A 20,611-nucleotide genomic window follows, 5' to 3' on the forward strand; every position below is an offset into this window, starting at 1 on the left:
CTTTCCATTTTGAGATTTGTTGTTACTGTGTTTGGCATATTGAATATGTCACGGGTAGCTTGCCAGGCTTTGCCGTGTGGGTGAGATACTTTCGGTAGCTTGCCGGGCTTTCTGAGAGGGGCGGAGGAATCGGCCGGGATGGCTGCACGCAAGGCAAACGCCCTGCCGCTGTGCTGTCGCTCCAGCCTTTATCTTTTTCTTTCCATGAACCCTAAAACATCCCTAAGTCCACTGAAGAAATGCACTTGATCATAGTATTCGGCCGAGGGCCAGGGTTCCTTGCTGACCCCTCTGTGCGGTTATTGGCGGGGCCCTGGTGGGCGTAGGAACCCAAACCTTGTGGGTGGCGCCCGGCCCGGGGAGCATGTCGGGGTCTTTCCAGCCCGAGAACCCCTTGAAGGGAAGGACGTGGATTGGGGCCTTTGATCTCAGCCTTTTGTTTTGTTTGGGGGCCAAACCCCGCAGTGCTCGGGGGTCGCTCCTGGCTCTGCGCCCAGGGATCACTCCTGGTGGGGATTGAGGGCTGCACAGAGTGCCAGGGGTCCGACCCCGCCAGTGCCCTGCCGCCGTCCTACCTCTCAGCCCAGCCCAGTGCTGCACTTCCTGTAGCCCGGTCTTGCTCGTTCCCCTGCAGCCACCCCTCCTGCTCCCCGCCTCGCGCCTGCCTCTCCTCCCGCAGCCCCCCCCCCCAGAGGCCCTGAGCGAGCAGCACCCACAGCCTGACCCTCCGACCCTGTCTCCCCAGGGCGCCCCATCCAGTACGCCCGCAGCAGCTGCGAGGCCGGCGTGGCCGAGCTCCACGTGCAGGACGCGCTGCCCGAGGACGAGGGCACCTACACCTGCCTGACCCGGAACCCCTGTGGGCAGGCGTCCTGCAGCGCCCGCGTCACCATCCACGGTAGGCACCCCCGACTTCTCTCAGAGCCGCCTTGACGCTGCACCTGGGCGTGGGCGGGTGGGGACACAGGCGTCGCATAGCAGAGGCGATGAGACGGGGCTGTGAGCACAGGGGGGCGGGCAGGGAGGGGTGCCTGGGCTGGCAGGAAGAAACTCACACACACACATGCACACACACGCACTGGGGCAGCCCTGGAACGGTTTTTCACCCCTGCGCATTTGAGGCCTGGGCACCCTGCATGCACTGCTGAGTGCTGGTCTAGAACCTTCTGGGGGGGCGCAGGCCGGGCTTGTCCTTCTGCCCCTGCTTGCCCACCTCCAGGCCGTTGTCACATTCACCGGAGTCTGATGTCCAGATCATCCAGCTCACCCCCACACGTCCAGAACCCTGGGGGGGGGGGGGGGGTCTGTGGTCAGAGATGCTCCAGGCCTGGCCCAAGCCCCACACTCACCTCACCTCCTGCCCTTTGTAGAAGAGTCTGTTCTGTGTACCCCACACCAGCACTATGGGATCCATCACCTCCGACCCCACCCCCCATCTGACAGTGTGGTGCTGCTCGGGACACCTGGGGTGTCATGTCACCTCAGCCACACCCGGCAGTGCTCAGGGCCCCTGTGGCACCAGGGGTGAAACTGGGGTGGGGAGCACACATGGGCAGTCAGTGACTCTCCAGCCGCTCCGGCCTGGAACCCGCCTTCTTTATGGAATGGGCAGTGCCCCCGAGAGCTCTAGCGCCCACGGGGGAGTGAAGCACCAGGTTTGACTGAGCTGAGTTCCCTGGAAGTGGGGGGTCCCCACGAGTACGCCTGGCTCTGTGCTCAGGGAGCACTCCGGGAGGGGCTCAGGACCCCCTGTGTGCCAGGCTGGAACCCAGGCCAGCCACGCGTGAGACAAGCCCCCTGTCCCTCTGCACTGTCCCTCCAGCCCCAGGAGTGTTTGATTTGGGTCTTGCAGGTGTTTTGTTTCTGTCTGGATGGGGGGTGCCAGGAATCAAGCCTGGGGCCTTATCCATGCCCACCATGCGTTCCACCTCTGAGTTCCCCCACACCGCCCCCCTCCAGCTCCCGCAAGTGCGTTTTCCAGCAGGAACCGGGCCCAGAGCTGTCCTTGGCAGCGCCCTCAGGACCCCGATGGACTTGCTCCCAGAATAGCCGTGCGAGGGGATTTGCTGGGCCGCTGAGCGGAGGCTCCTATACCATACACGGTGAGGGAGGCCCAGGCGGGGCCAGCGCTCAGGGGGCAGTGGGGGCGTCTGGGAGGCTGCAGCCCCTCTCACCCTGCCCCCCACCCGGGGCCCCCGCTCACTGGCAGCTTCTCCGGCCCCAGGTCCCTTGGGGGAGAGGGTGGGTGGAGATGCAGCCCAGGAGGCCTGGTCCCCGCCGTGCCACCAGCGCTGTAGCCGGGCATGGTTCCTGGCTGCAGCCTGGCCCTGCTCTTCCTTGACCTCACCCTCCTCTTCTGCGGGGGCTTCAAGGGGACGTCTGTGCTTTTTATTTTTTTTTTTTTTGGCTTTTTTTTGGGTCACACCCGGCGATGCACAGGGGTTACTCCTGGTTCATGCACTCAGGAATTACTCCTGGCGGTGCTCCGAGGACCATATGGGATGCTGGGAATCGAACCCAGGTCGGCTGCGTGCAAGGCAAATGCCCTACCCGCTGTGCTATCACTCCAGCCCCAGGACATCTGTGTTTTATCCCCTGGACATCGGACGCTCTCGGTGAGGGGACCCCAGGCCAGGAACCTACTCGAGCCTACGGAGCAAGGTTCCAGCAGGCTCAGCTCCAGACCAGCCACAAGGGGGCGCCCTTGGCCGCGTCTCCTCCTCCCCACATCCAGGGCCCGGCTGCTCTCAGTGCCGCTGGGTCAGGGCCCAGCGGACACTTGCCAGAAGCCGCATGTGAGGACTCTTCTTCACCTCGTTATCCTTTTGCCAAGGTTTTGCAACCGTCCAAAAATTGTTGGCCGGGTCCCGGGACATACTTCTGTCGTTCCTCTCTCTCTGGTCTGCACAAAGCATCGGGCAGACTCATGGCAAGGGGATCAATGTCTAGGGGACTGGGGACAGCCGGGTGGATTTAGTTATGTGCATAACTGTGTACAGAGGGGTGTGTGTGTGTGTGTGTGTGTGTGTGTGTGTGTGTGAGAGAGAGAGAGAGAGAGAGAGAGAGAGAGAGAGAGAGAGAGAGTGCGCAAGGCTGAAAACTCAGAGGAAATAGGAAGACTGAGGTTTTTAGCCCCAGCTGCGGAGTGTGTGCCGGGTGCTGGGTGCTCCAGGCAGGCCGGCCCTGCCTTTGCATGGAGGCGTAGAGGCTGGGGGAGGCAGTCACCTTGTACGCGACTTGAATCCTCAAGTCTGACCACAGAGCCGCCCACAGCCCCTGAGTACTGCTGAATGTGGCCCCAAACCAAAATGTTAATTATTGAAAAGTTTCACTAAGGGACCAGAGAGATAACAGAGTGGGTTCGAGAGTACAGTGGGATTGCCTTTCCCAAGTTTGGTGCTCGACACCACTTGTGGCACACTGAGCACTGCCAGGAGTAAGCCACGAGCACAGAGTCACGAGTAGGCCCTGAGCACAGAGTCCCAAGTAAGCCCTGAGCACTGCTGCGCCTGGGCCCTCCCCAATTAAATTTAAAAGTTTAATTAAGACTAAGTAATTTGAGCCCAGAGCCAGGAGTAAGCCCTGAGCACCATTAGGTGTGCTCCCCCTAAATTAAAATGAAAGGGATTTAAATTAGGATTTTAATTTTATAGTTCAATTACTTCATTGTATCTGTTTTATTTAGTTTGTTATGTTGATCAATACAATTCATAAACAATTGATGAATCAATAAATTTCTGAATTAAAAGAGAAGTCTACTGTTAGAAATGATTCCACATCACAGTAGACCTTGTGACCAACAGCTACGGTGCTATTCTCTTTTTGGGCAGCTCTTGGGGGACCATGCGGTTCTAGGAGGGGAATCTGTGCCTGCCACATACACAACGGTTTTTTTCTTGAGACCCAACGGGCCTCCTCCCCCGACCCTCACTCACCAGCCAAGGTGACGTGCTGGTCAAGTCTCTGTGAGCACTGTTGGGGGATTCTCCTACATCGCCAACTATGTGGCAGCAGAGCTCTGCAGACACTGCAGTGACCAGGCACGAGAGGGGCCCTTATCCTGCCCTCCTGCCTTTCCGTCGGACATGGGGATGGGCAATAATCCACGCTTGGTTGCATCTAAGAGAGAGCGGGGGTAGGGTGGGGGGTGGCTGTGGGGCACCGGCCTAGGTGGGGGGGTACACTGCCCGCTCCCTGAGCACGCCGGGGGTGGCCCTGAGGGCCCGAGTGACAGCAGGGACAGGTGCAAGGGAAGCTTTTGTAGTTGAGGGAGGGGGGAACACACCTCAGTAAGGGCAGGACCGGGTAGCCAGGACAAGAGGACTGGAGGCCTTCAGCCCAGCCAGGCCGTAAGGCCGGGACCGTCCAGCCTGTGTAAGCACCGGGATGGCCAGGTGGCCAGACCAGGGAGCAGCCATCACAGCGCTGGGGGAAGCTGGCGGCGTGTCCTGCCCTCCCTTGAGGGCAGTGCCTGGCTTCTGCCTCCTCGAAGGGAAACGGGGGCCTGCCCCTCCCGCCCCAGCCCCAGCATGGGCTCAGGGGCAGAGCTGGGGTGCTTCTCCCTCCTCCCTCCTTGGTGGGGGCCCTCGCTGGGCTGTGCAGGGAACACCCGTATTCCTTTTTCTTTTCTTTTTGGGTCACACCCAGGAATGCTCAGGGGTTACTCCTGGGTCTGTGCTCAGGGATCACTCCTGGCAGTGCTTGGGGCACCATATGGGATGCCGGGGATTGAACCCGGGTCAGCCCTGTGCAAGGCAAACAGCCTCCCCGCTGTGCTACAGCTCTGACCCCAAACACCCATATTCTTGAGTCCCTCCAAAATATTTCTTTGTTCCTCCCACATGAGAAAAACAAACCCCCCCCCCAACACACACACAAACCTCATAGTTCACCGGGTGACAAATACCCTCTCTCCTGACCTAGCATGGGCCCCAAAGGATGATTTATTCAAATTCCTGCAGCTTCCAGGGAGATCTAAACCACAATAAATATTTCACTGCCCTTGGACTGAATCCTTGGAGGAGGGGCCGTGGGGTGCACTTCCTTAGGCTGGAATATTGGGATTTATCTGCCCCTGGGGTATCTTTTCAAGGCTGACATTCTTAAGTGACTTGATTTATTAACCTGCTAATTGCACCCACTTCGCCATAGTTTCTCATCCCTCCCTAAAGTGCTGAGGCCCCCAGCCCACGCCAGCCCTGTTGGGCTCAGGGCACAGCATGCGGCCTTACAGAGAAACAAAGGGGCTCGGGAACCCTGCACTGGGCACGCGCCAGGCCTGATCTGAGCGAAGGCCCCCAAACAAATAGCGGTTCAGCAGAGTCTGTTGTTTACCCAGTGATGAAAAGGCTTCAGGAGAATCATGTGTTTCTAGGTGAGCTTCAGGTGGCGGGGTCATTGCAGCTGCAGACCCCCTGCAGCCCTGCCGAGGAGGCCAGGGACACGCGTCGGAGCCGGACACAGACCCAGAGTATCTATTTTATTTTTATTTTTTGACGTCAGTCTACCCAAAGCATATGAATGTCTTTTCTTTCTTTTTTTTTTTTTTTTGCTTTTTGGGTCACACCTGGCGATGCACAGGGGTTACTCCTGGCTCTGCACTCAGGAATTACCCCTGGTGGTGCTCAGGGGACCATATCTATGGTATGCTGGGATTCGAACCCGGGATGGCTGCGTGCAAGGCAAGGCGAACGAACACTCTGCCCGCTGTGCTATTGCTCCAGCCCCCAAGCTTGTGACTGTCTTTTAAATTCTAAGAAGGCAGGCAAGGAGCTGTTTAACTGTTTCATATCCTGTCTTGTTCTTTCGTGGGTGGAATATAGCAGATTGTTTGCCCAGGCCCCAGAGGTGCTCAGTAATGTGTGGACACGTTCCGGACCTGAACGGGACGCTCACTTTACTCACAGGACAGTGACAGTCTCACTGTCCACTTGGGCAGCCCATCCTGGGGCTGCCAACTGCCAGTTGGCTGGTGTCCAGGCTCAGCAGTGCCCCAAAGAATTTCAGCTTTGGGTTCCTAATGGCAAAACGTGTCTGGTGTTATTAATTTCTGGTTTGCTTTGGGGGGGTCAGGGCTATCGATGCTCAGGGGCCACCCCAGGGCTGTTGGGCAGGGTCACTCCCGGTGGTGCTCAGGAGTTCATGTGGTGCTGGGCTTGGGTCCTGGCTCCTGCGGGGAAGCGTGTGTGCTAGTCCCTCAACCCGTCTCTCCCGCCACCAATGGCCAGTGTGATGTGAGCTCAGCTGGCAGTGGGGAGCACATTTCAGGCCCCTCAGGGGCGCTGGCAGGAGGAAGGGCTGGCAGTGATCCCTGCTGCGTCTCTGCCACCCCGGTCACGGGGCAGGGAACTGGAGAGCGCCCACCCCGGAGGGAAAAGGACCTTTACAGCTCTTCGTCAGCCAGGCTTCCTTGGAGGAGCGGGGAGACGGGCCCAGGGCTGCAGCCCTGCGTCAGTGTGCGAGGCTCACCGCCCTGGGTGAAGCTGACCTTCCCTCGATGAGCCCTGTCCGGGCAACGGCCTGGACTGCCCTGAGGTCTCTGCCCGGAGGCTGGCTGGGCTTCGAGCACCAAATAAAGGGAAGCATGAGGCCCAGCGGTGCTTCCAGAACCTCCCTTTGGTGGATGATTTATGGGGCCAGGGCTGGGAGAGAATCCAGTGTGCAGTTGGGACGGCCTTGTGCGTGGTAGGGACCAAGCACAGGAACCCAGCTTCGGAGCAGAAGGAAAACCTTCAGATCAGAGATAAAGACATTTTCCATCCCACTACTCCCAGTCCCTGCCAAAGATTCATATTCAAGGAATCTGTGTGTGTGTGTGAGTGTGTGCGCGCGCGTGTGTGTGTGCATGTCTGTGCATGTGTGTGCATATGCGTGCACGTGCCTGTGCATGTGTGTGTATGCATGTGTGTGCATGTGCGTGTGTGCACATATGTGTACACACGTGTGTTTAGTGTTTGTGTACACGTGCTGGTGCGTGTGCTTGAGATGTTGTATGAGGGCACCCCACCTGCGTTCTCACCTGGGGAGACTGAGCCAGGGAGTTCAGTGCCTGGGGCTGTGACGTCTCTGAGCCAGGTCCCCCAGGGCCAGGTCCTGATGGGAGCTCAAGAAGTGACGGACTGTTTCTTACCGACTTTTGTCTGTTTTCCACGTCCATGTCATCAGTTTAACACGGTGATGCTGGCACCACTCATGGCTCAATGTGTTAAGCTCTTTAAATAGAATATTCCACGAATTTGGGGTTTTGTCTGCAACGAGCTTAGGATGAGCCAGGAGCCTGCAGAAAGCCGTTTGCAAATGAATCTACTCCGTGTCTCACAGGCATCTGGACCCCTAAGCGCAGGGGTCTGAGCTGCACGTCGGCCGGTGGGCAGATGCTTCTAAGGAGAAATCCACAGTTGCTCTTGCCACTAACCCCACAGGAAGGGAAGGAGGGGCACGTGAGGGAAGAGGCGCCGTAGCGCCAGCTGAGGAGTCTAGGCCCCAGCCAGTTCCGGGACAAGAGCTGGAGCAGGCGAGAGGCGAGAGGCGAGAGGCGAGAGGCGGGCCGAAGGCCTGAGGGGAAGCACAGGAAGTGAGGGGGCATTTGCCTTGCTGCGGCTCGGCTCGGCAGTTGTGACCCTCCAGCAAATCCCAGAACCACATAAGGTCCCCTAAGCATGGCCAGGAACAGCCCTGGGCACTCCTGGGTGTGGCCCACCATCAAACCAACCAACCAAAAAAAGTTAAAAAAAAAAAAAAGCTACAAACCACACCTGTTGTGTGGATATTTGACTCAAGCAGCCCTTTCCCAAATGTAGTATGAGCGGGCTGGAGAGATGGCTCAAAGGACCAGGGTTCATGCATTGCGTGGGGATGGGGGGCTAGATTCAGTCCCCAGTACTGTGAGGTCCCCCGAGACCACACCCCAACACTACTGGGTGTGTCCCAACCCCACCGACAAAAGAAATGTGAAATCCCGAGATGTACTGATGGGTCCAGACCAGCTCTCAGAAGTGTCTGAAACCCAAACCACCCCCATGAGTGGTTTTGGGGCTTTACTAGATGATGATCTTGCAGACTCCAGGCTGCTCCCTGGGGTGCTCAGGGAGCCAGCAGGGCCATCCCTGGTGGTTCTCGAGGTGCAGGCCACAGTGTGCTGTGCAGTATGGAGGCTGGGCCCAGCCCCTCCCCAACACCCTGCATGTGCTCTGCACCTCGGTCCAACCCAGCAAGTTAGTGCTTGTCATGAGAAACCTTGCTCCGAAATGAGAAAAATTGAATTTGTTAGAAAAGCCAGCCTGTGCAGTTCACGGACCCATGCACCCCTCCCCGTGGAGGCTCATCCAGTCTGTAGGAGCCGCTACCCTACCCTTCCCTCTCCGAGACGTGGGCCCTGAGGTGGCGTTTGTTGGATGCTTTCGCTTCAATAGAGCAAGCACTTCATGCTCAAGTTTGGAACCAGCAACTGTCTGAAAACAATTTCTGGGCCAGAGATTTACTTCAGGATTAAGTTGTTAAGCTTTGCATGGTTAAGCCTTAACTAGAAGGTTAAGCCTTGCGTGCTGTTGGACCCAGCTTCATCCCTGACACTGCACAATAATAAATAAGGACCTGGAGGACTCAGTAGTAGAGAAATCACAAGCATGCATAAGGGCCCTCCTCCCAAGTACCCACCATAGTGATGCATCAAAACAGAATAGAAGGGGCTGTGCGGTGGGGCTCCAGGGGGCAGAGCACATGCTTAGTGTGTTCAGGGCCCTGAGTTCCATCCTGGGCACCCCAAGCCCCTGAGTACCACTGACGCGGGCACTGTCAGCCCATGCCAGGCAGAGCTCTGCCACGAGTGGCCAAGGAACAAATGTCTCCTGACCCCCTACTCCCGACTCGACTCTCCCCGTGTTCCTTCTCAAGGCGGCCTGGCCCACTGGCATCGTCCTTCCTGTCTACCAAGTGCTTTTCTAAGCGCTCCCAGCCGTAGCTCTCGTCTCCCCCGTCTCTCGGCGTAGGGATGGAGTGAACCAGGGATGGACATCCATGGACCAGCGGCCCAGGCTCAGGGCCACACATCAGTCCACTTGCTTGGTGGTGGGGTGGTACCTTGGGGTTGCAGCGTGGGGATGGACCCTAGATGGACCCCAGGGTTTCACCCATGCACTTGAGCAACTTCTGCAGCCCTAGAAGTTCACATCAAAGCTTTACTCCTAGGCCCTTAGAACAAAGGCCCAGTCCCCCCAGATCCTAGCACAGAGGCCTTCCAGGGCCAAATCGGCAGAGCCATACAAGGCACAGCCACGGGAGACCCAAGGGGACTTAGTCCAGCCCTGTAGAGCCGGGACAGCCTCCAGGTCACAGGAAGGGCCTGCTCTGCCTCTGGGCCCCCAGCCTCACTGCCTGCTGTCCAGTGGGGAGCCAAGGGACCCCTTGGTGAAGGACTGAGCCTTGTCGGAGAGTCTGGCTCTGATGCTATCTCCAGGGTGGCCAGGGTATGAATTCCCGCCCAGTGTCGTCGTCAAGAGGCCACTGCATCTGCTGGCGTCTCAGGTGGGGCTGCGTCTGCCCCATCAGAGGGGTGGTTGGGCGAGGAGAGGCGCAAAGCCTTGGTCTGCATGCTCCTTGTGGGTGCTGGACATGGCTCCCGCTGATCCCACAGTGTTTCTATGAACCATCTAGACGCCGCGCGTGTTCGCGTGTTCATCATGCACCACTACTGATGCCGCCAATACACATCAGTCTCACAGCATACTGACAGCCGGATTATCAGCAGCAGAGAGGAGTGGGGCTTAGGGTAAATAAGGACCTGGAGGACTCAGCAGTAGAGACATCACAAGCATGCAGAAGGGCCCTCCTCCCAAGTCCCCACCATAGTGATGCATCAAACAGGAGTTTGCCTGGGGCATTTCCTGTGGCTTGAGGCCATGCGCCGTCTGTCTCTCCCTCTTTGCTCCAGTCCACATGAGAAAGAGCACCGAGGAACTGGTGTGTGGGGCCAGACGAGGCTCAGGCTTGAGGTTATGCTGTGCGCACAGAAGGTCCGGCTTCCAGTGGCACCACACACTGTTGCCTCTGGGCACCCCCCAGCTCTACGGGGAGCACCCAGTAAATACAGAGCAGCTGGGAATAGCCCTGAGTATAGCCAGGTATGAAACCTCCCGCCCCCAAAAGAGAACCCCACAGATAAAATCTGGTGAGTGCTGATGGCTGCAGATGCACCCAAGTGAGTTGCTGGGCTTTGGAATTAAATGAGATCTGCACGCATGCACACACGCATGCACACACGCACACACGCACACCATACACGCTACATGCACATCTTATTCCTGGCCATGCCTGCTCGACTTTAGCTCTGTCTCCCTTGTAAGGACCCAGGTGACAGGCCAGCAGTGAGTCTGTCCCGGGGGGCTTCACCGGGTCCCCCTGGGAAACTGTCCCCTCCATGCAGCCAGGGCAGCGGTGCTCCACGCCACTCCCTCAGCCCGGCCCGGCTCTCCCTGCGGTGGGCCGGGGTTGGAGCTGAGGCGACTTTTCTTGTCCTCCTTAAGACCAGTGGCCGCACACTGGGATCTGCCCGGCTGTTCCGCCCCTCCCAGACTGCAAGGCCATTGGCTTCTCCCCCACCCCAGAAGAAGACCAGGTGTCTCAGGCATTTGCTGGTCTGGATTCACACTCCCTCGAGGCGAGCACGACCCCAGACCACAGGTCTGAGCAGGTTTGCCCCGTGCCTCCCCCTGTCAGCGCGTTCCTCCCTCATGCCTGCAGTCCCTGCTGGGGAGGAAAGACCAAGGTCAGCGCTGGACCCCAGAGAGAGACCACCTTGGCTGTTCCCTCCAGCTCTGCCCGGCGTCTCTCTCTCTCACGCCTGCAAGGGTGGAAGCGAGGGAAAGCTTGCTCCCAATTTAGACTGTCTGGGATCCTTAGAACAACACATCAGGGGTCCCTTGCATGGGGTTCTGCCATGGTCAGGCCAGGGCCCAGTCCCAGCCTTTTCCTGCTGACCAGCCCACTGAGGGCACAGGTGAGACACCAGAGGATCCTACAAAGCACTTTCATGGGTCAGCTCTTCAAAAACACGCCAAATGCAGTGACAGCGCTAATACACACCAACACGCTGGCACATGCATGCTCACGCCATGGAGGAAGTGACAGTCAGATCCAGGATTTCCCGAGGCTGCCGGAGACCCCGGGGCTGCCCTCTGCAGGCAGTATCCACGCCAGGGATGTGTCTTATCTGCACTTGCAGCAGCGTCCCCAGGGTGGGGGGGCGGGAAAGGGCAGCACCGCCCACTTGCAGGCCAAGGTCCGGGTGAGGAGTGGGCAGCCCCAGGAAACGGCCATCTGGGAAGCCGGGCACTGCTGGCCCGGCCAGGGAGGCGGGAACGGAGGAATCTGGAAAAGAGAAACATTTTGTCCTGGAGCTTCTCATTGAGTGTGAGACAGGAAATTCCTCAACTCTCCCGAGGCGGCCAGCCTTCCCGGCCACGGCAGCCAGGCAGCTAGGGCTGAGTCTGCCGCGCTGCCCCCACCCCAGCCCGCTCCTGTGGCACCCACCAGGCCAAGACCACCGGGACGCCTCCCTGTCCGAAGGCAGTGTGTGTGTCGGGGGGGCTGGGAGCAGTGCACAAGGGTCCCGGAGCTCACCATCCTTCCCGGTGCAGTCACCCACCTGCCCCAGGCTGCTCCTTTAGTTCTGCAGCTGAGGGTGGGGGCTCCTGCATCAAGAGGCCTTTCCAGGCCCTGCCCACCCTGCCCTGGGACGAGCCCCCTCTTTGTTTTCACTTCCACAGGTAAAAACTCAGGGGCCGCTCGCTAGAAGCTCGAGTCTTAGTTGAGGAGTGCTGGATTGTTCTCCAGCAAGGCATTCCCATGAGGCAAGCCTGCATGAGGGCTTCTTTCCTGCGCATCCTTGCCAGCGCTGGTTGTTTTCGTTCTTTGTGACGTGTGCCAGTCTCCCTGCGGTGAGGTGGCATCTGCGTTGTGTTGATTTGCGTGTCCCTGGTGACAAGCGATTCGAGCAGTTTTCTCATCCACTTCTTGACCCTCCTTATGTCTTCTTTGAGGACGTTTCTGTTCATCTGTTCTCCCCCTTTGGGGATGGGCTTACTTGTTGGGGTTTGCTATTGTTCGGTTTTGCTTTATGTATCTCGGATATTAACCAAAATAACCCCAGATGAGTGATATTACCAGATATCAAGTCTATCCCAGGGACCAAAACACTTTATTCAGAAAAGACACTTGCAATGCTGCACTCACAGTGGCCCCAAATCTGTAAACAATTCAAGGGTCCAAAATCAGATGACTGAATCGGGAAACTATGGTACATCTGCACAGCAGAATACCACGTGGCTATCAGAAAAGACAGAAGCATGCAGCTGGCTGCCATGCAGGTGAATCTGGAGAGTTCCATGCTGAGTGAGGCCAGCTAGAAGGAGAGGGACAGAAATAGAAGAATCTATTTATATAGGCTATAAAGAAGCTAGTGAGGCAGCAACAGACGGCCAAGGACAACAGAACCTCAGACTGGTCTACAGAACTGGGCTCACCGTGGTGAGGGAGGGGCTGGGGGGGGCGTGCACTCTGGTGTGGGGGTGTGCTGTTGCGTCGCTGCGTGCACAGAGCCCTAGCAGGAGCAGTAAATTATGGTGCCTAAATTTAAAAATGAAATTTAATAAAAATTCAAAGTGCTGAAGACCAAAGTGACCCTTCAGGCACTGGAGCTGGGAGGGGACTCTGGGGCTGTGGCCTCATCTCCCGTGTGAGGCTTTGAGCGGGTCCCAGCCGTGCACGTGTAGCCCCGGTGGCCCCAGAGCCCCGCCACGCCCAGCCCACAATTGCCAGATCTGCCTGCCAGGTTGAATAGAGCATAGGGGAGCCTCCCCCAGCCTCCAAGGAAGAAGGAACTTTCCATGGCAAACTCCAGGCTAGCCTTTCTCGGGTCTGCAGAATACCTGGGAATGTGCCCCCCCACACCTGAAGTGGGGTGCCAGGCTTCCTGTAGGTGATCTGGTACTCGTGAGCCCGTGCTCAGAACCCCAAATGCCAGGGTGCCTTACTCCCAACACCTGGGGTTTAAGCGAGAGCTGTGCTACCACCTCCAACCCTGCCTCCTCACCCGAGCCAAGGCAGGTGCTAAGGATTTAGCAGGTAGCGACAGGATGGCCTTCTGTTTCATATGCGGCTGGCCTGGGTTCAGTCCCCAGCACCAGCATCACATATGGCCCTCGGAACCCCACCAGGAGTCATGACTGAGTGCAAAGCGAGCGAGCCTGAGCATGCCAGATATGGCCCAAAAATTGAAACTACATATATATATACACATATATGTATATATATACATATATATATATATATATGTGGGCTGGAGCGATAGCATAGCAGGTAGGTCATTTGCCTTGCAAGTGGCCAGCATGCCCGACCTGAGTTCGATTCCTCCGCCCCTCTCAGATAGCCCAGCAAGCTACCGAGAGTATCTCGCCCACACGGCAAAGGCTAGCAAGCTCCCCGTGACGTATTCGATATGCTAAACACAGTAACAACAAAGTCTCACAATGGAGACGTTACTAGGCCCACTTGAGAAAATCGATGAACAATGGGAGGACAGCGACAGTGATATATATGTATATGTATATATATATATATATGTATGTATGTATATATACTGCTCAAAAGCAGGAAGGTATTCACTGAAAGGCTAAAAGCAGCTGGTTGACAGTGACGGGCAGGAGGAGAGGAGGGTAATGGAGGGGCTGTCTGTCCCGGTGAGACATGTACCACAGCCACACCTCCAGGGGCAGGTGCAGACCGAGCATGGGGATTCCCTGGAGCGCCCGGCCTGGCCCTGCCTGTCTCCCTAGGAGCTGAGCGTGAGGGCACCCTCCCCTGAGCCCAGAAAGATGCTCCCATTTCCCCTCCTGCTCCCTGGCATGCTCCCTGCCCCATTGTGTTTAGTAAGAGAATGTTGATGTGCACAAGACCACATCAGCCTAAGGTGCTTCGTTAAAAGTCTTTACCCACCAAACCTTCACGGCTGTTCCAGGGAGTGAGGCACTTACTTGCCTTGTACGCAGCTGACCCAGGATCGATCCCCAGCATCTCATACAGTCCCCACGTCCCATCAGGACTGATTCCTAAGTACAAAGCTGGAATAAGATCTGAGCATCGCCAGGTGTCACCCCAAAACCAAAAAAGAATTTTTTTTAGAGAATAGTTTCTTCTAGTTTCTTCTGTCTCCCTGGGCCCTGTAGAGTCCACTCACTCTGGGGCAATCCGCAACCCATGGTGGATGAGTCCTTCGACTGACTCCTCTCATGCAGAAGTTTTGAGCCACAAGACCTGCCACTGGGGTGCTCGTGGGTCTGTTCCTTTTTATTCTGAGGGGCTGTGCCATGTGGCCGGGCCACCCACTGTCCAATGGGCATGAGGGTGTTGTGCAGGGGTTGTGAGTTGATACGGTGCTTGGAATGTTTGTGCAGGTGTATGGCTTGATTTGGAGATGTGCTTCTCCGGGGAAGAGTGACTGGCCTTGGGAAGGGTGTGCTTGCCATTTTCAGAAACTGTTCAGAACGCACTTCCACGAGGCTTATTGTCACTTTACACACCCCGACATTGGGCCTGTGGCATCGTGGATTTCCCTCACGCCAAGGCCTCACCACACTGCTGCTCAGGGAGGCGGCCCCTCTTCCTTTCACACGGGGCATCTCACAAGCACCATGTCTGTGCAACGGAGCATCTCTCACCAGGAGGGAGGGGGCCCTGCTGCCTCCCACTGGAGCAGTAGCAAGGGGCATGGCCAAATGAAGGCAAAGCCATCCTGTGGCTCCTTCCCGCTGACTTACCTGCCACCCGTTTTCGGGGGTGGGGGGAATCACTCAGTGCTACCCCGAAAGCCTCCCTTGAGCAAAGACACCTGCCCCCGTTGCACTCAAGGCTACTGCCCTCCGCCGCCCGCCCCCCCCCCCATTATTCCAGGGCCACGTTGGAGGAACGTTGGTGTGGAGTATGTGTCATTTCTTCTCTTTGGCTCTTCCCCTTTGGCTGATCATTTATTGTCCAGGCGGTGGGTGTAGTGGGGGTTACACCCAGCAGTGATCCAGGGCTACTCGTAAGCTCTGTTCTTGGGGATCACTTAGAGACTGTGTGGTGCCAGGGACTCACCTGGAGATCCCGCATGTTCAGCGTGCACTGAGCACCGTAAGCCACTGTCGGCTTCCTCCCCCACCAGTCATCTTTCATTTTGTTTTGTTTTGGGGCCACACCTGGCGATGCTCAGGGGTTACTCCTGGCTCTGTGCTCAGGAATTACTCCGGGCGGTGCTAAGTGCACCATATGGGATGCCGGGGACTGAACCCGGGTGGCCATATGCAAGGCAAATGCCCTCCCTGCCATCCTACCGCTCAGGCCCCAGTGGTCGTTTTCTTAAAGAAATGGCAGGGGAAGGCTCTTCTCTTGTGAATCACACACACAGACCAAGAGGAATCAGAAACGTAACGTGGGGCTGCCTCCAGGGAGAGGTGCCGGGCGGGGCCGGCAGGGGGAGAATTCCGCTGCTCTCCTGCCCCGTGTACCATGTGCGTCTGTCACCCACGCAGAGCACTAGGGTTCCAGGAGGAAAGCTTCATCAGGCTCCCAGAACTCGGGTTCTTGTCCCTGCATGGGCCTTGTCCCCAGGGGCCTCTGGGGCCTCCCGTGGCCCTGCTCTCTGTGAGCACGGGGGTCTCGGGAGCCCACTCAGCCGCACTCTGCCCTCTGCCCCCAGAGAAGAAGAGGCAGGCCAAGAGGGAGTCCCTCCCGCCCGCAGCTCCCAGGAAGTCCGCCGCCGCGCCCTGCTTCCTGCAAGGTCTCTCGGACCTCCGCGTGATGGATGGGAGTCCGGTGACCATGACAGTGCGGGTGTCAGGTGCGTGTGTGCGGGGTTGGGGGGGTGCCTGGGTGTGACCCACAACGCCCACAAAGACGTGCCCTCAGGGGAACAGGGCTTTGATCCTGGCAGCCTCCTGGGCATGGTTCCCTGTCCTGAGGCCCATGGCATGAGGAAAGGTGACTGGGGCCAGGGGGCGAGGGGGCAGAGGCGCTGGGGGAGCCCCTCCCTCTTGCTTTGTTGCTTCCTGTGATGACCGAGCAACCCCCACCCGGTGACAGGCAGGGATGGGGTGGTCAGTGCTTCCAGGTGGCACTGAGCTCGGGCACCGATGCTGGGCACCTAGAGGCACAAACAGGCCCCGAACCGCATGTGCTGAGGACTCTCCGCCCACCAGACCTTCCCGGCCGTCCCTATGTCCAGGCTTAAGGTGAACGGGTAGCAGAGCCTGCGGCACCCACGTGCGGCCAGGCCAGTCCCCGCCCTGCCGACTCCTGCCCTTCGACCACCCAGCGCTTGCCGGAGCAGGAAAGAGGTTCCCGGTCATGCCCACATGCTTCCTGGTGGCGATCAGCCCCTGTCTGCGGGTTGTATTTCCTCCGAGTTCAGTTCCTCCTGCGCTGAGACAGGAGAGATGAGCTGGGGGAGAGGGTTTGGAGGCCCATCTCAGGGCCTGGAGGAGCTCCCGCAGCTGTGGGCAGTCTCCTGCCCATTCCTCCCCGGCCACTCACACGGAGCTGCTCAGACACTCCGCCCAGGCTCCAGGGACTGGACAGCCCCAGGGAGCACAGGCCATATGGCCTCATGCACACCTAGTACCTGTGGCACAGGAGCCAGGACACTGAGGCTTGGGAACCCCCAGGGGCCACTGCTCACACCTCAGCAAATCACAGGGAGCCACTGGAACGAAGTTAGTTAACAGTGACCCCCAGCGGGGCCGCTCTCTGCCCGTAGATCCCGCAAGCTGGACCCCTCCATTCCCCCGGGGCCATGTCTGCAGCAACGTGAAATGCTGCTTCATCCTATCAGACACCGACAGGGGAGTGACCTCATGGTCCTCTGTGCAGCCAGAGGGGCACAGGGTGAGGAGCGTAGAGCCCCACACACTCGCGTCCCACATGAGGGTCCAGCCCCCACGTAGTGTCAGCGGGACACATACTCTCATTTGGAAACCAGCTCCCCAAATCTGTTTCTCATCAATGATCCTTACGAGGAGCAGCCTCGGGGCTTTTTCCTGCCAGATGCGGCTCTAGCAGGTGACGAGCATGGTGCTGACCGGCCCTCCAGCAAGGCTGGGGGCTGGGTGTGCGAGGGTATCTGAGCGGAGCCCAGGCCCTGCCTGACCAGCCTGCACCCGCCCTCCCCTTTCAGGGAACCCCACCCCGGAGGTGCTCTGGCTGCACGACGGGAAGGAGATCCAGGAGTCGGAGGACTTCCACTTCGAGCAGCAGGGCGCCCGGCACAGCCTCTGCATCCAGGAGGTGTTCCCTGAGGACACGGGCACCTACACCTGCGAGGCGTGGAACAGCGTGGGGCAGGCCCGCAGCCAGGCCGTGCTCACAGTGCAAGGTGTGCGGGGCAGGGGGGTGGGTGCGGAGCAGGGCAGCCCCCCACCACCACCCCACGCAGCGCCACCTGGCCCCGAGCTGGCAGGAAGACGCCCCTAGGCACCACAGTGGACCCCAAGGAAACAGAAAGGTGGTCCAGAGATAGCACAGTGGCTAAGGTGCTTGCCTGGCACATGGCTAAACTGGGTTTGAATCCCCAGAAGCTCAGATGGTTCCCCCAAGCACAGCCAGGAATGAGCCCTGAGCACAGAGCCAGGAGTGAACCAGGAGCACATCAGGGCACAATCCCCCCACACACACCCCAAAACCTAAAAGCAATTTGAGAGTCCCCTGGGGCTGTATTCATCCCCCGGGACTCCAGCCCCCTTGGTCCCAGAGGCCAGATCCCACCCCCAGCTCTGGGGGCGAGTGGGGCTCCCTCCCTCCCTTCTCTGGGTTACCTCACCCCTGCACACAGTGCTGGGAACAAAAATCACGTCAGACGCCCAATAACTGGACAGCACGAAAACTTCAGGCGAATGAAGCCTCAGAGACTCCCATAAAACACTCCCACTCCCTCCCCTGCCAAGGGCTCCCTGTTCCTCCTCGAGTCTGTGGGGATCTGGGGGGTGCCAGCATGCTTCTCCAGGTAATAGTAGCAACATTTCCAGACCCCCCCCCCCACATACACACACAGGCAGCGAGGGTTGTCTGCTGTTTGCATTAGGCGGCTTGTCGCCGCAGTCAAGAGCAGCAGCCAAACCCACGTAAAGCAAGAGACAGACACGACACGTGGGTGCCGCATCTGAGAGGGAGCGGTGAGGAGCAGGCGCTGGAGGTCGGCAGGGCTGCCTCTCTCTGCCCGGCCTCTGGGCGCAGCGCAGCAGGGACAGGCCAACTGGAGAAGGGTGTGCCTTCCGGACCGCTGCTGCAGCTGGCCAGCCCACCTGCCTGCTGGCTGCAGGGATGCCCACGCTCCAAGCGCTGCCCTCTGCCCCCTCGCAGAGCCCCAGGATGGCACCCAGCCCTGGTTCATCAGCAAGCCTCGCTCGGTGACAGCCTCCCTGGGCCAGAGCGTCCTCATCTCCTGCGCCATCGCCGGCGACCCCTTCCCCACTGTGCACTGGCTCCGGGATGGCCAACCCCTCGCCAAGGACACCGGCCACTTCGAGGTGCTGCAGAACGAGGACGTGTTCACCCTGGTTGTCAAGAACGCGCAGCCCTGGCTCGCCGGCCAGTACGAGATCCTGCTCAAGTGAGGCTCCCGCCCCCCGCCCCCCAGAATTCCCCCAGGGCTGGGCTGAGCAGCTGTCGGGAAGGGCATTGGTGCCATGCTGCCGGCAGGCTTTGCTGCTTCCCCTCTTGCTTCCACATAGCACCGAGTGCCCTTCCAGAGCCCCGTGTGGTCGCCTCTGCTTTTGCTCCCCCTTCTTGGGTTGAAGAAGACTAAGGGGGCAATGGATTCAAAAGCAGGTGAAGGGCTAGAGAGTACAGGAGTTTCGGCACTTGCCTGTACGTGGTGGTGGTGGCAGCGGCCAACCCAGGTCTGATCCCTGGCACCACAGATGGTCCCCTGCCCCCCACCAGGAGGGATTCCTGAGCACAGAAGTCAGGAGTAAGCCCTGAGCACTGCTGGGTGTGACTGGAGGTGCTCAGGGGACCGTGTGTGGTGCTGAGGACAAAACCGGGGCTGGCTGCATGCAAGGCAAATTCCCTACCCCTCTACTATGTCTCTGGCCCTGGTAACCCCGATTCTTAACATCCCACACCAGCTCTGGGTGCAGGTGACAAAGGACCTCCCAGGGCTGCTGTGAGCACAGCCATAGAGTGGGACTGCCTAACACAGTGGGACCCCCTGCACAAAGCCTGGCGCTCCCTGGGCTGTGACTCCTCATTTCCCCAACGGGGCTGCTGCAGGCAGGTCAGGCTCTGGCCGTCACAGGTGTCGTGTCAGAGCCAAGAAGAACACGTGCCACCACCCAGTCACGGGCTGGCCGTCAGCTCTTGCTGCACCAGAAACCACTCCAGGACTGGAGAGTCCAGTGGGTAGGGCCCAGGTTTGATCCCTGGCACTGCGTTTGGTCCCCCAGTACCAACAGGAGTGATTCTTAGCACAGAGCCAGGAGTAAGCTGATATGGCCCCCAAAGCCCCCCAGAAAAAGGAAAAAGAAGAAAGAAACCACTTTGAGGCTTAGCATTGGTTTTACTTCTTTTTTTTTTAAGTTGTTACTCCTTGGGTGTCTGTGGATGCCCCGCTGATCCAGGCCAGGCTCGGTGAACCGCACTGTGCTCTGACACGTGTGTGGTCAGCAGATGCGGCCGGGTGCAGGCGGGCTGGTGGCGCCTGTCCGCCTGAATCACATGCCAGTCCGCCCAGGTCACAGGCATGGCCTTTGCCTGATGCCCAAGCCAGTTGTTGATCATGAGGGCGAACCTGCTTCCAGAGTCAAAAGCAGTTGAGCTCTTCTGCCCCGGCCCAGACAGACGCGGTCGTCTGTGAGAATCGAGCTCATGCGTGTTGGAGTGCTAGAGTTTAGTCCAGACTCAGACTAGCTGACAGGTCATGTAAAGGAGACAAGCCTTTCTGTGGGATTTCGAAGGAGGAAGAAGGGTGGATGGAGGCTTGGCCGAGGAGTGGTGGCCGCCTGGAGGGCCAAGCAGGGCCCAGGAGGCGAGAGTGAGCCAGGCCAAAGGGCCCGGCCGCCCGGGCCGAGGACGCCTGCAGGGCCCGCAGGCAGGCTGCCTGGGCCAGCTGGGGACAGTCAGAGAGCTTAGCGGTTTCCAGAAGGAGCCGCCTCCTCCCTTAATGAGGGGACCACGGGCTCCGACACAGACTTCTCCTGACCACCCAGAGGCTCACGGCGGAGGGAAGCTTTCTGCTCTGCGTGCGAATAGCCGCACGTCTGTCTGTTCCTTGTTTCTCAGCCCCAGCCCCGTGCCCGGGGAAGCTGGAACCTAGGGGCTGGTGCTGGGCCCTGCCACCCAGCCTGGCCCCTGTCCTCTCCCCAGAGACAGCCTCTTCATTCCTGTGGGCCTGCCCTGGCTCTGTCCCCGCTGGAGAGGCACGGCATGGAAACTTCTCCTGGGGGTGTGTGCCAGGCCTGCCACCCCCTCCCCCAGCCTTGCTCCTGACAGAAGTCAGACCCAGCGCCAGCGCAGAATGCCTTTCAAGGAGGAAGGCTGAATGGGGTGGTTGGGGTGGGGGTGGGGGGTGTGAAGGCATTGGGGTGGG

The 20,611-nt window shown here is 58.8% G+C and overlaps 1 protein-coding gene across 1 annotated transcript in view; it reads left to right on the plus strand.

The window, feature by feature from the left end:
• The window catches only part of MYLK (myosin light chain kinase), a 206,873-nt gene that overhangs the window by 100,688 nt on the left and 85,574 nt on the right, over nt 1-20,611 (plus strand). Inside the window, 4 exon segments of the mRNA XM_056127583.1 lie at nt 746-898; nt 15,731-15,871; nt 17,204-17,401; nt 18,385-18,634. Of these exon segments, the coding sequence (XP_055983558.1) occupies nt 746-898; nt 15,731-15,871; nt 17,204-17,401; nt 18,385-18,634 (742 nt within the window).

This window comes from Sorex fumeus, unplaced genomic scaffold (assembly GCF_029834395.1).
Source record: "Sorex fumeus unplaced genomic scaffold, SorFum_2.1 ptg000063l, whole genome shotgun sequence".
Taxonomy (NCBI): domain Eukaryota; kingdom Metazoa; phylum Chordata; class Mammalia; order Eulipotyphla; family Soricidae; genus Sorex; species Sorex fumeus.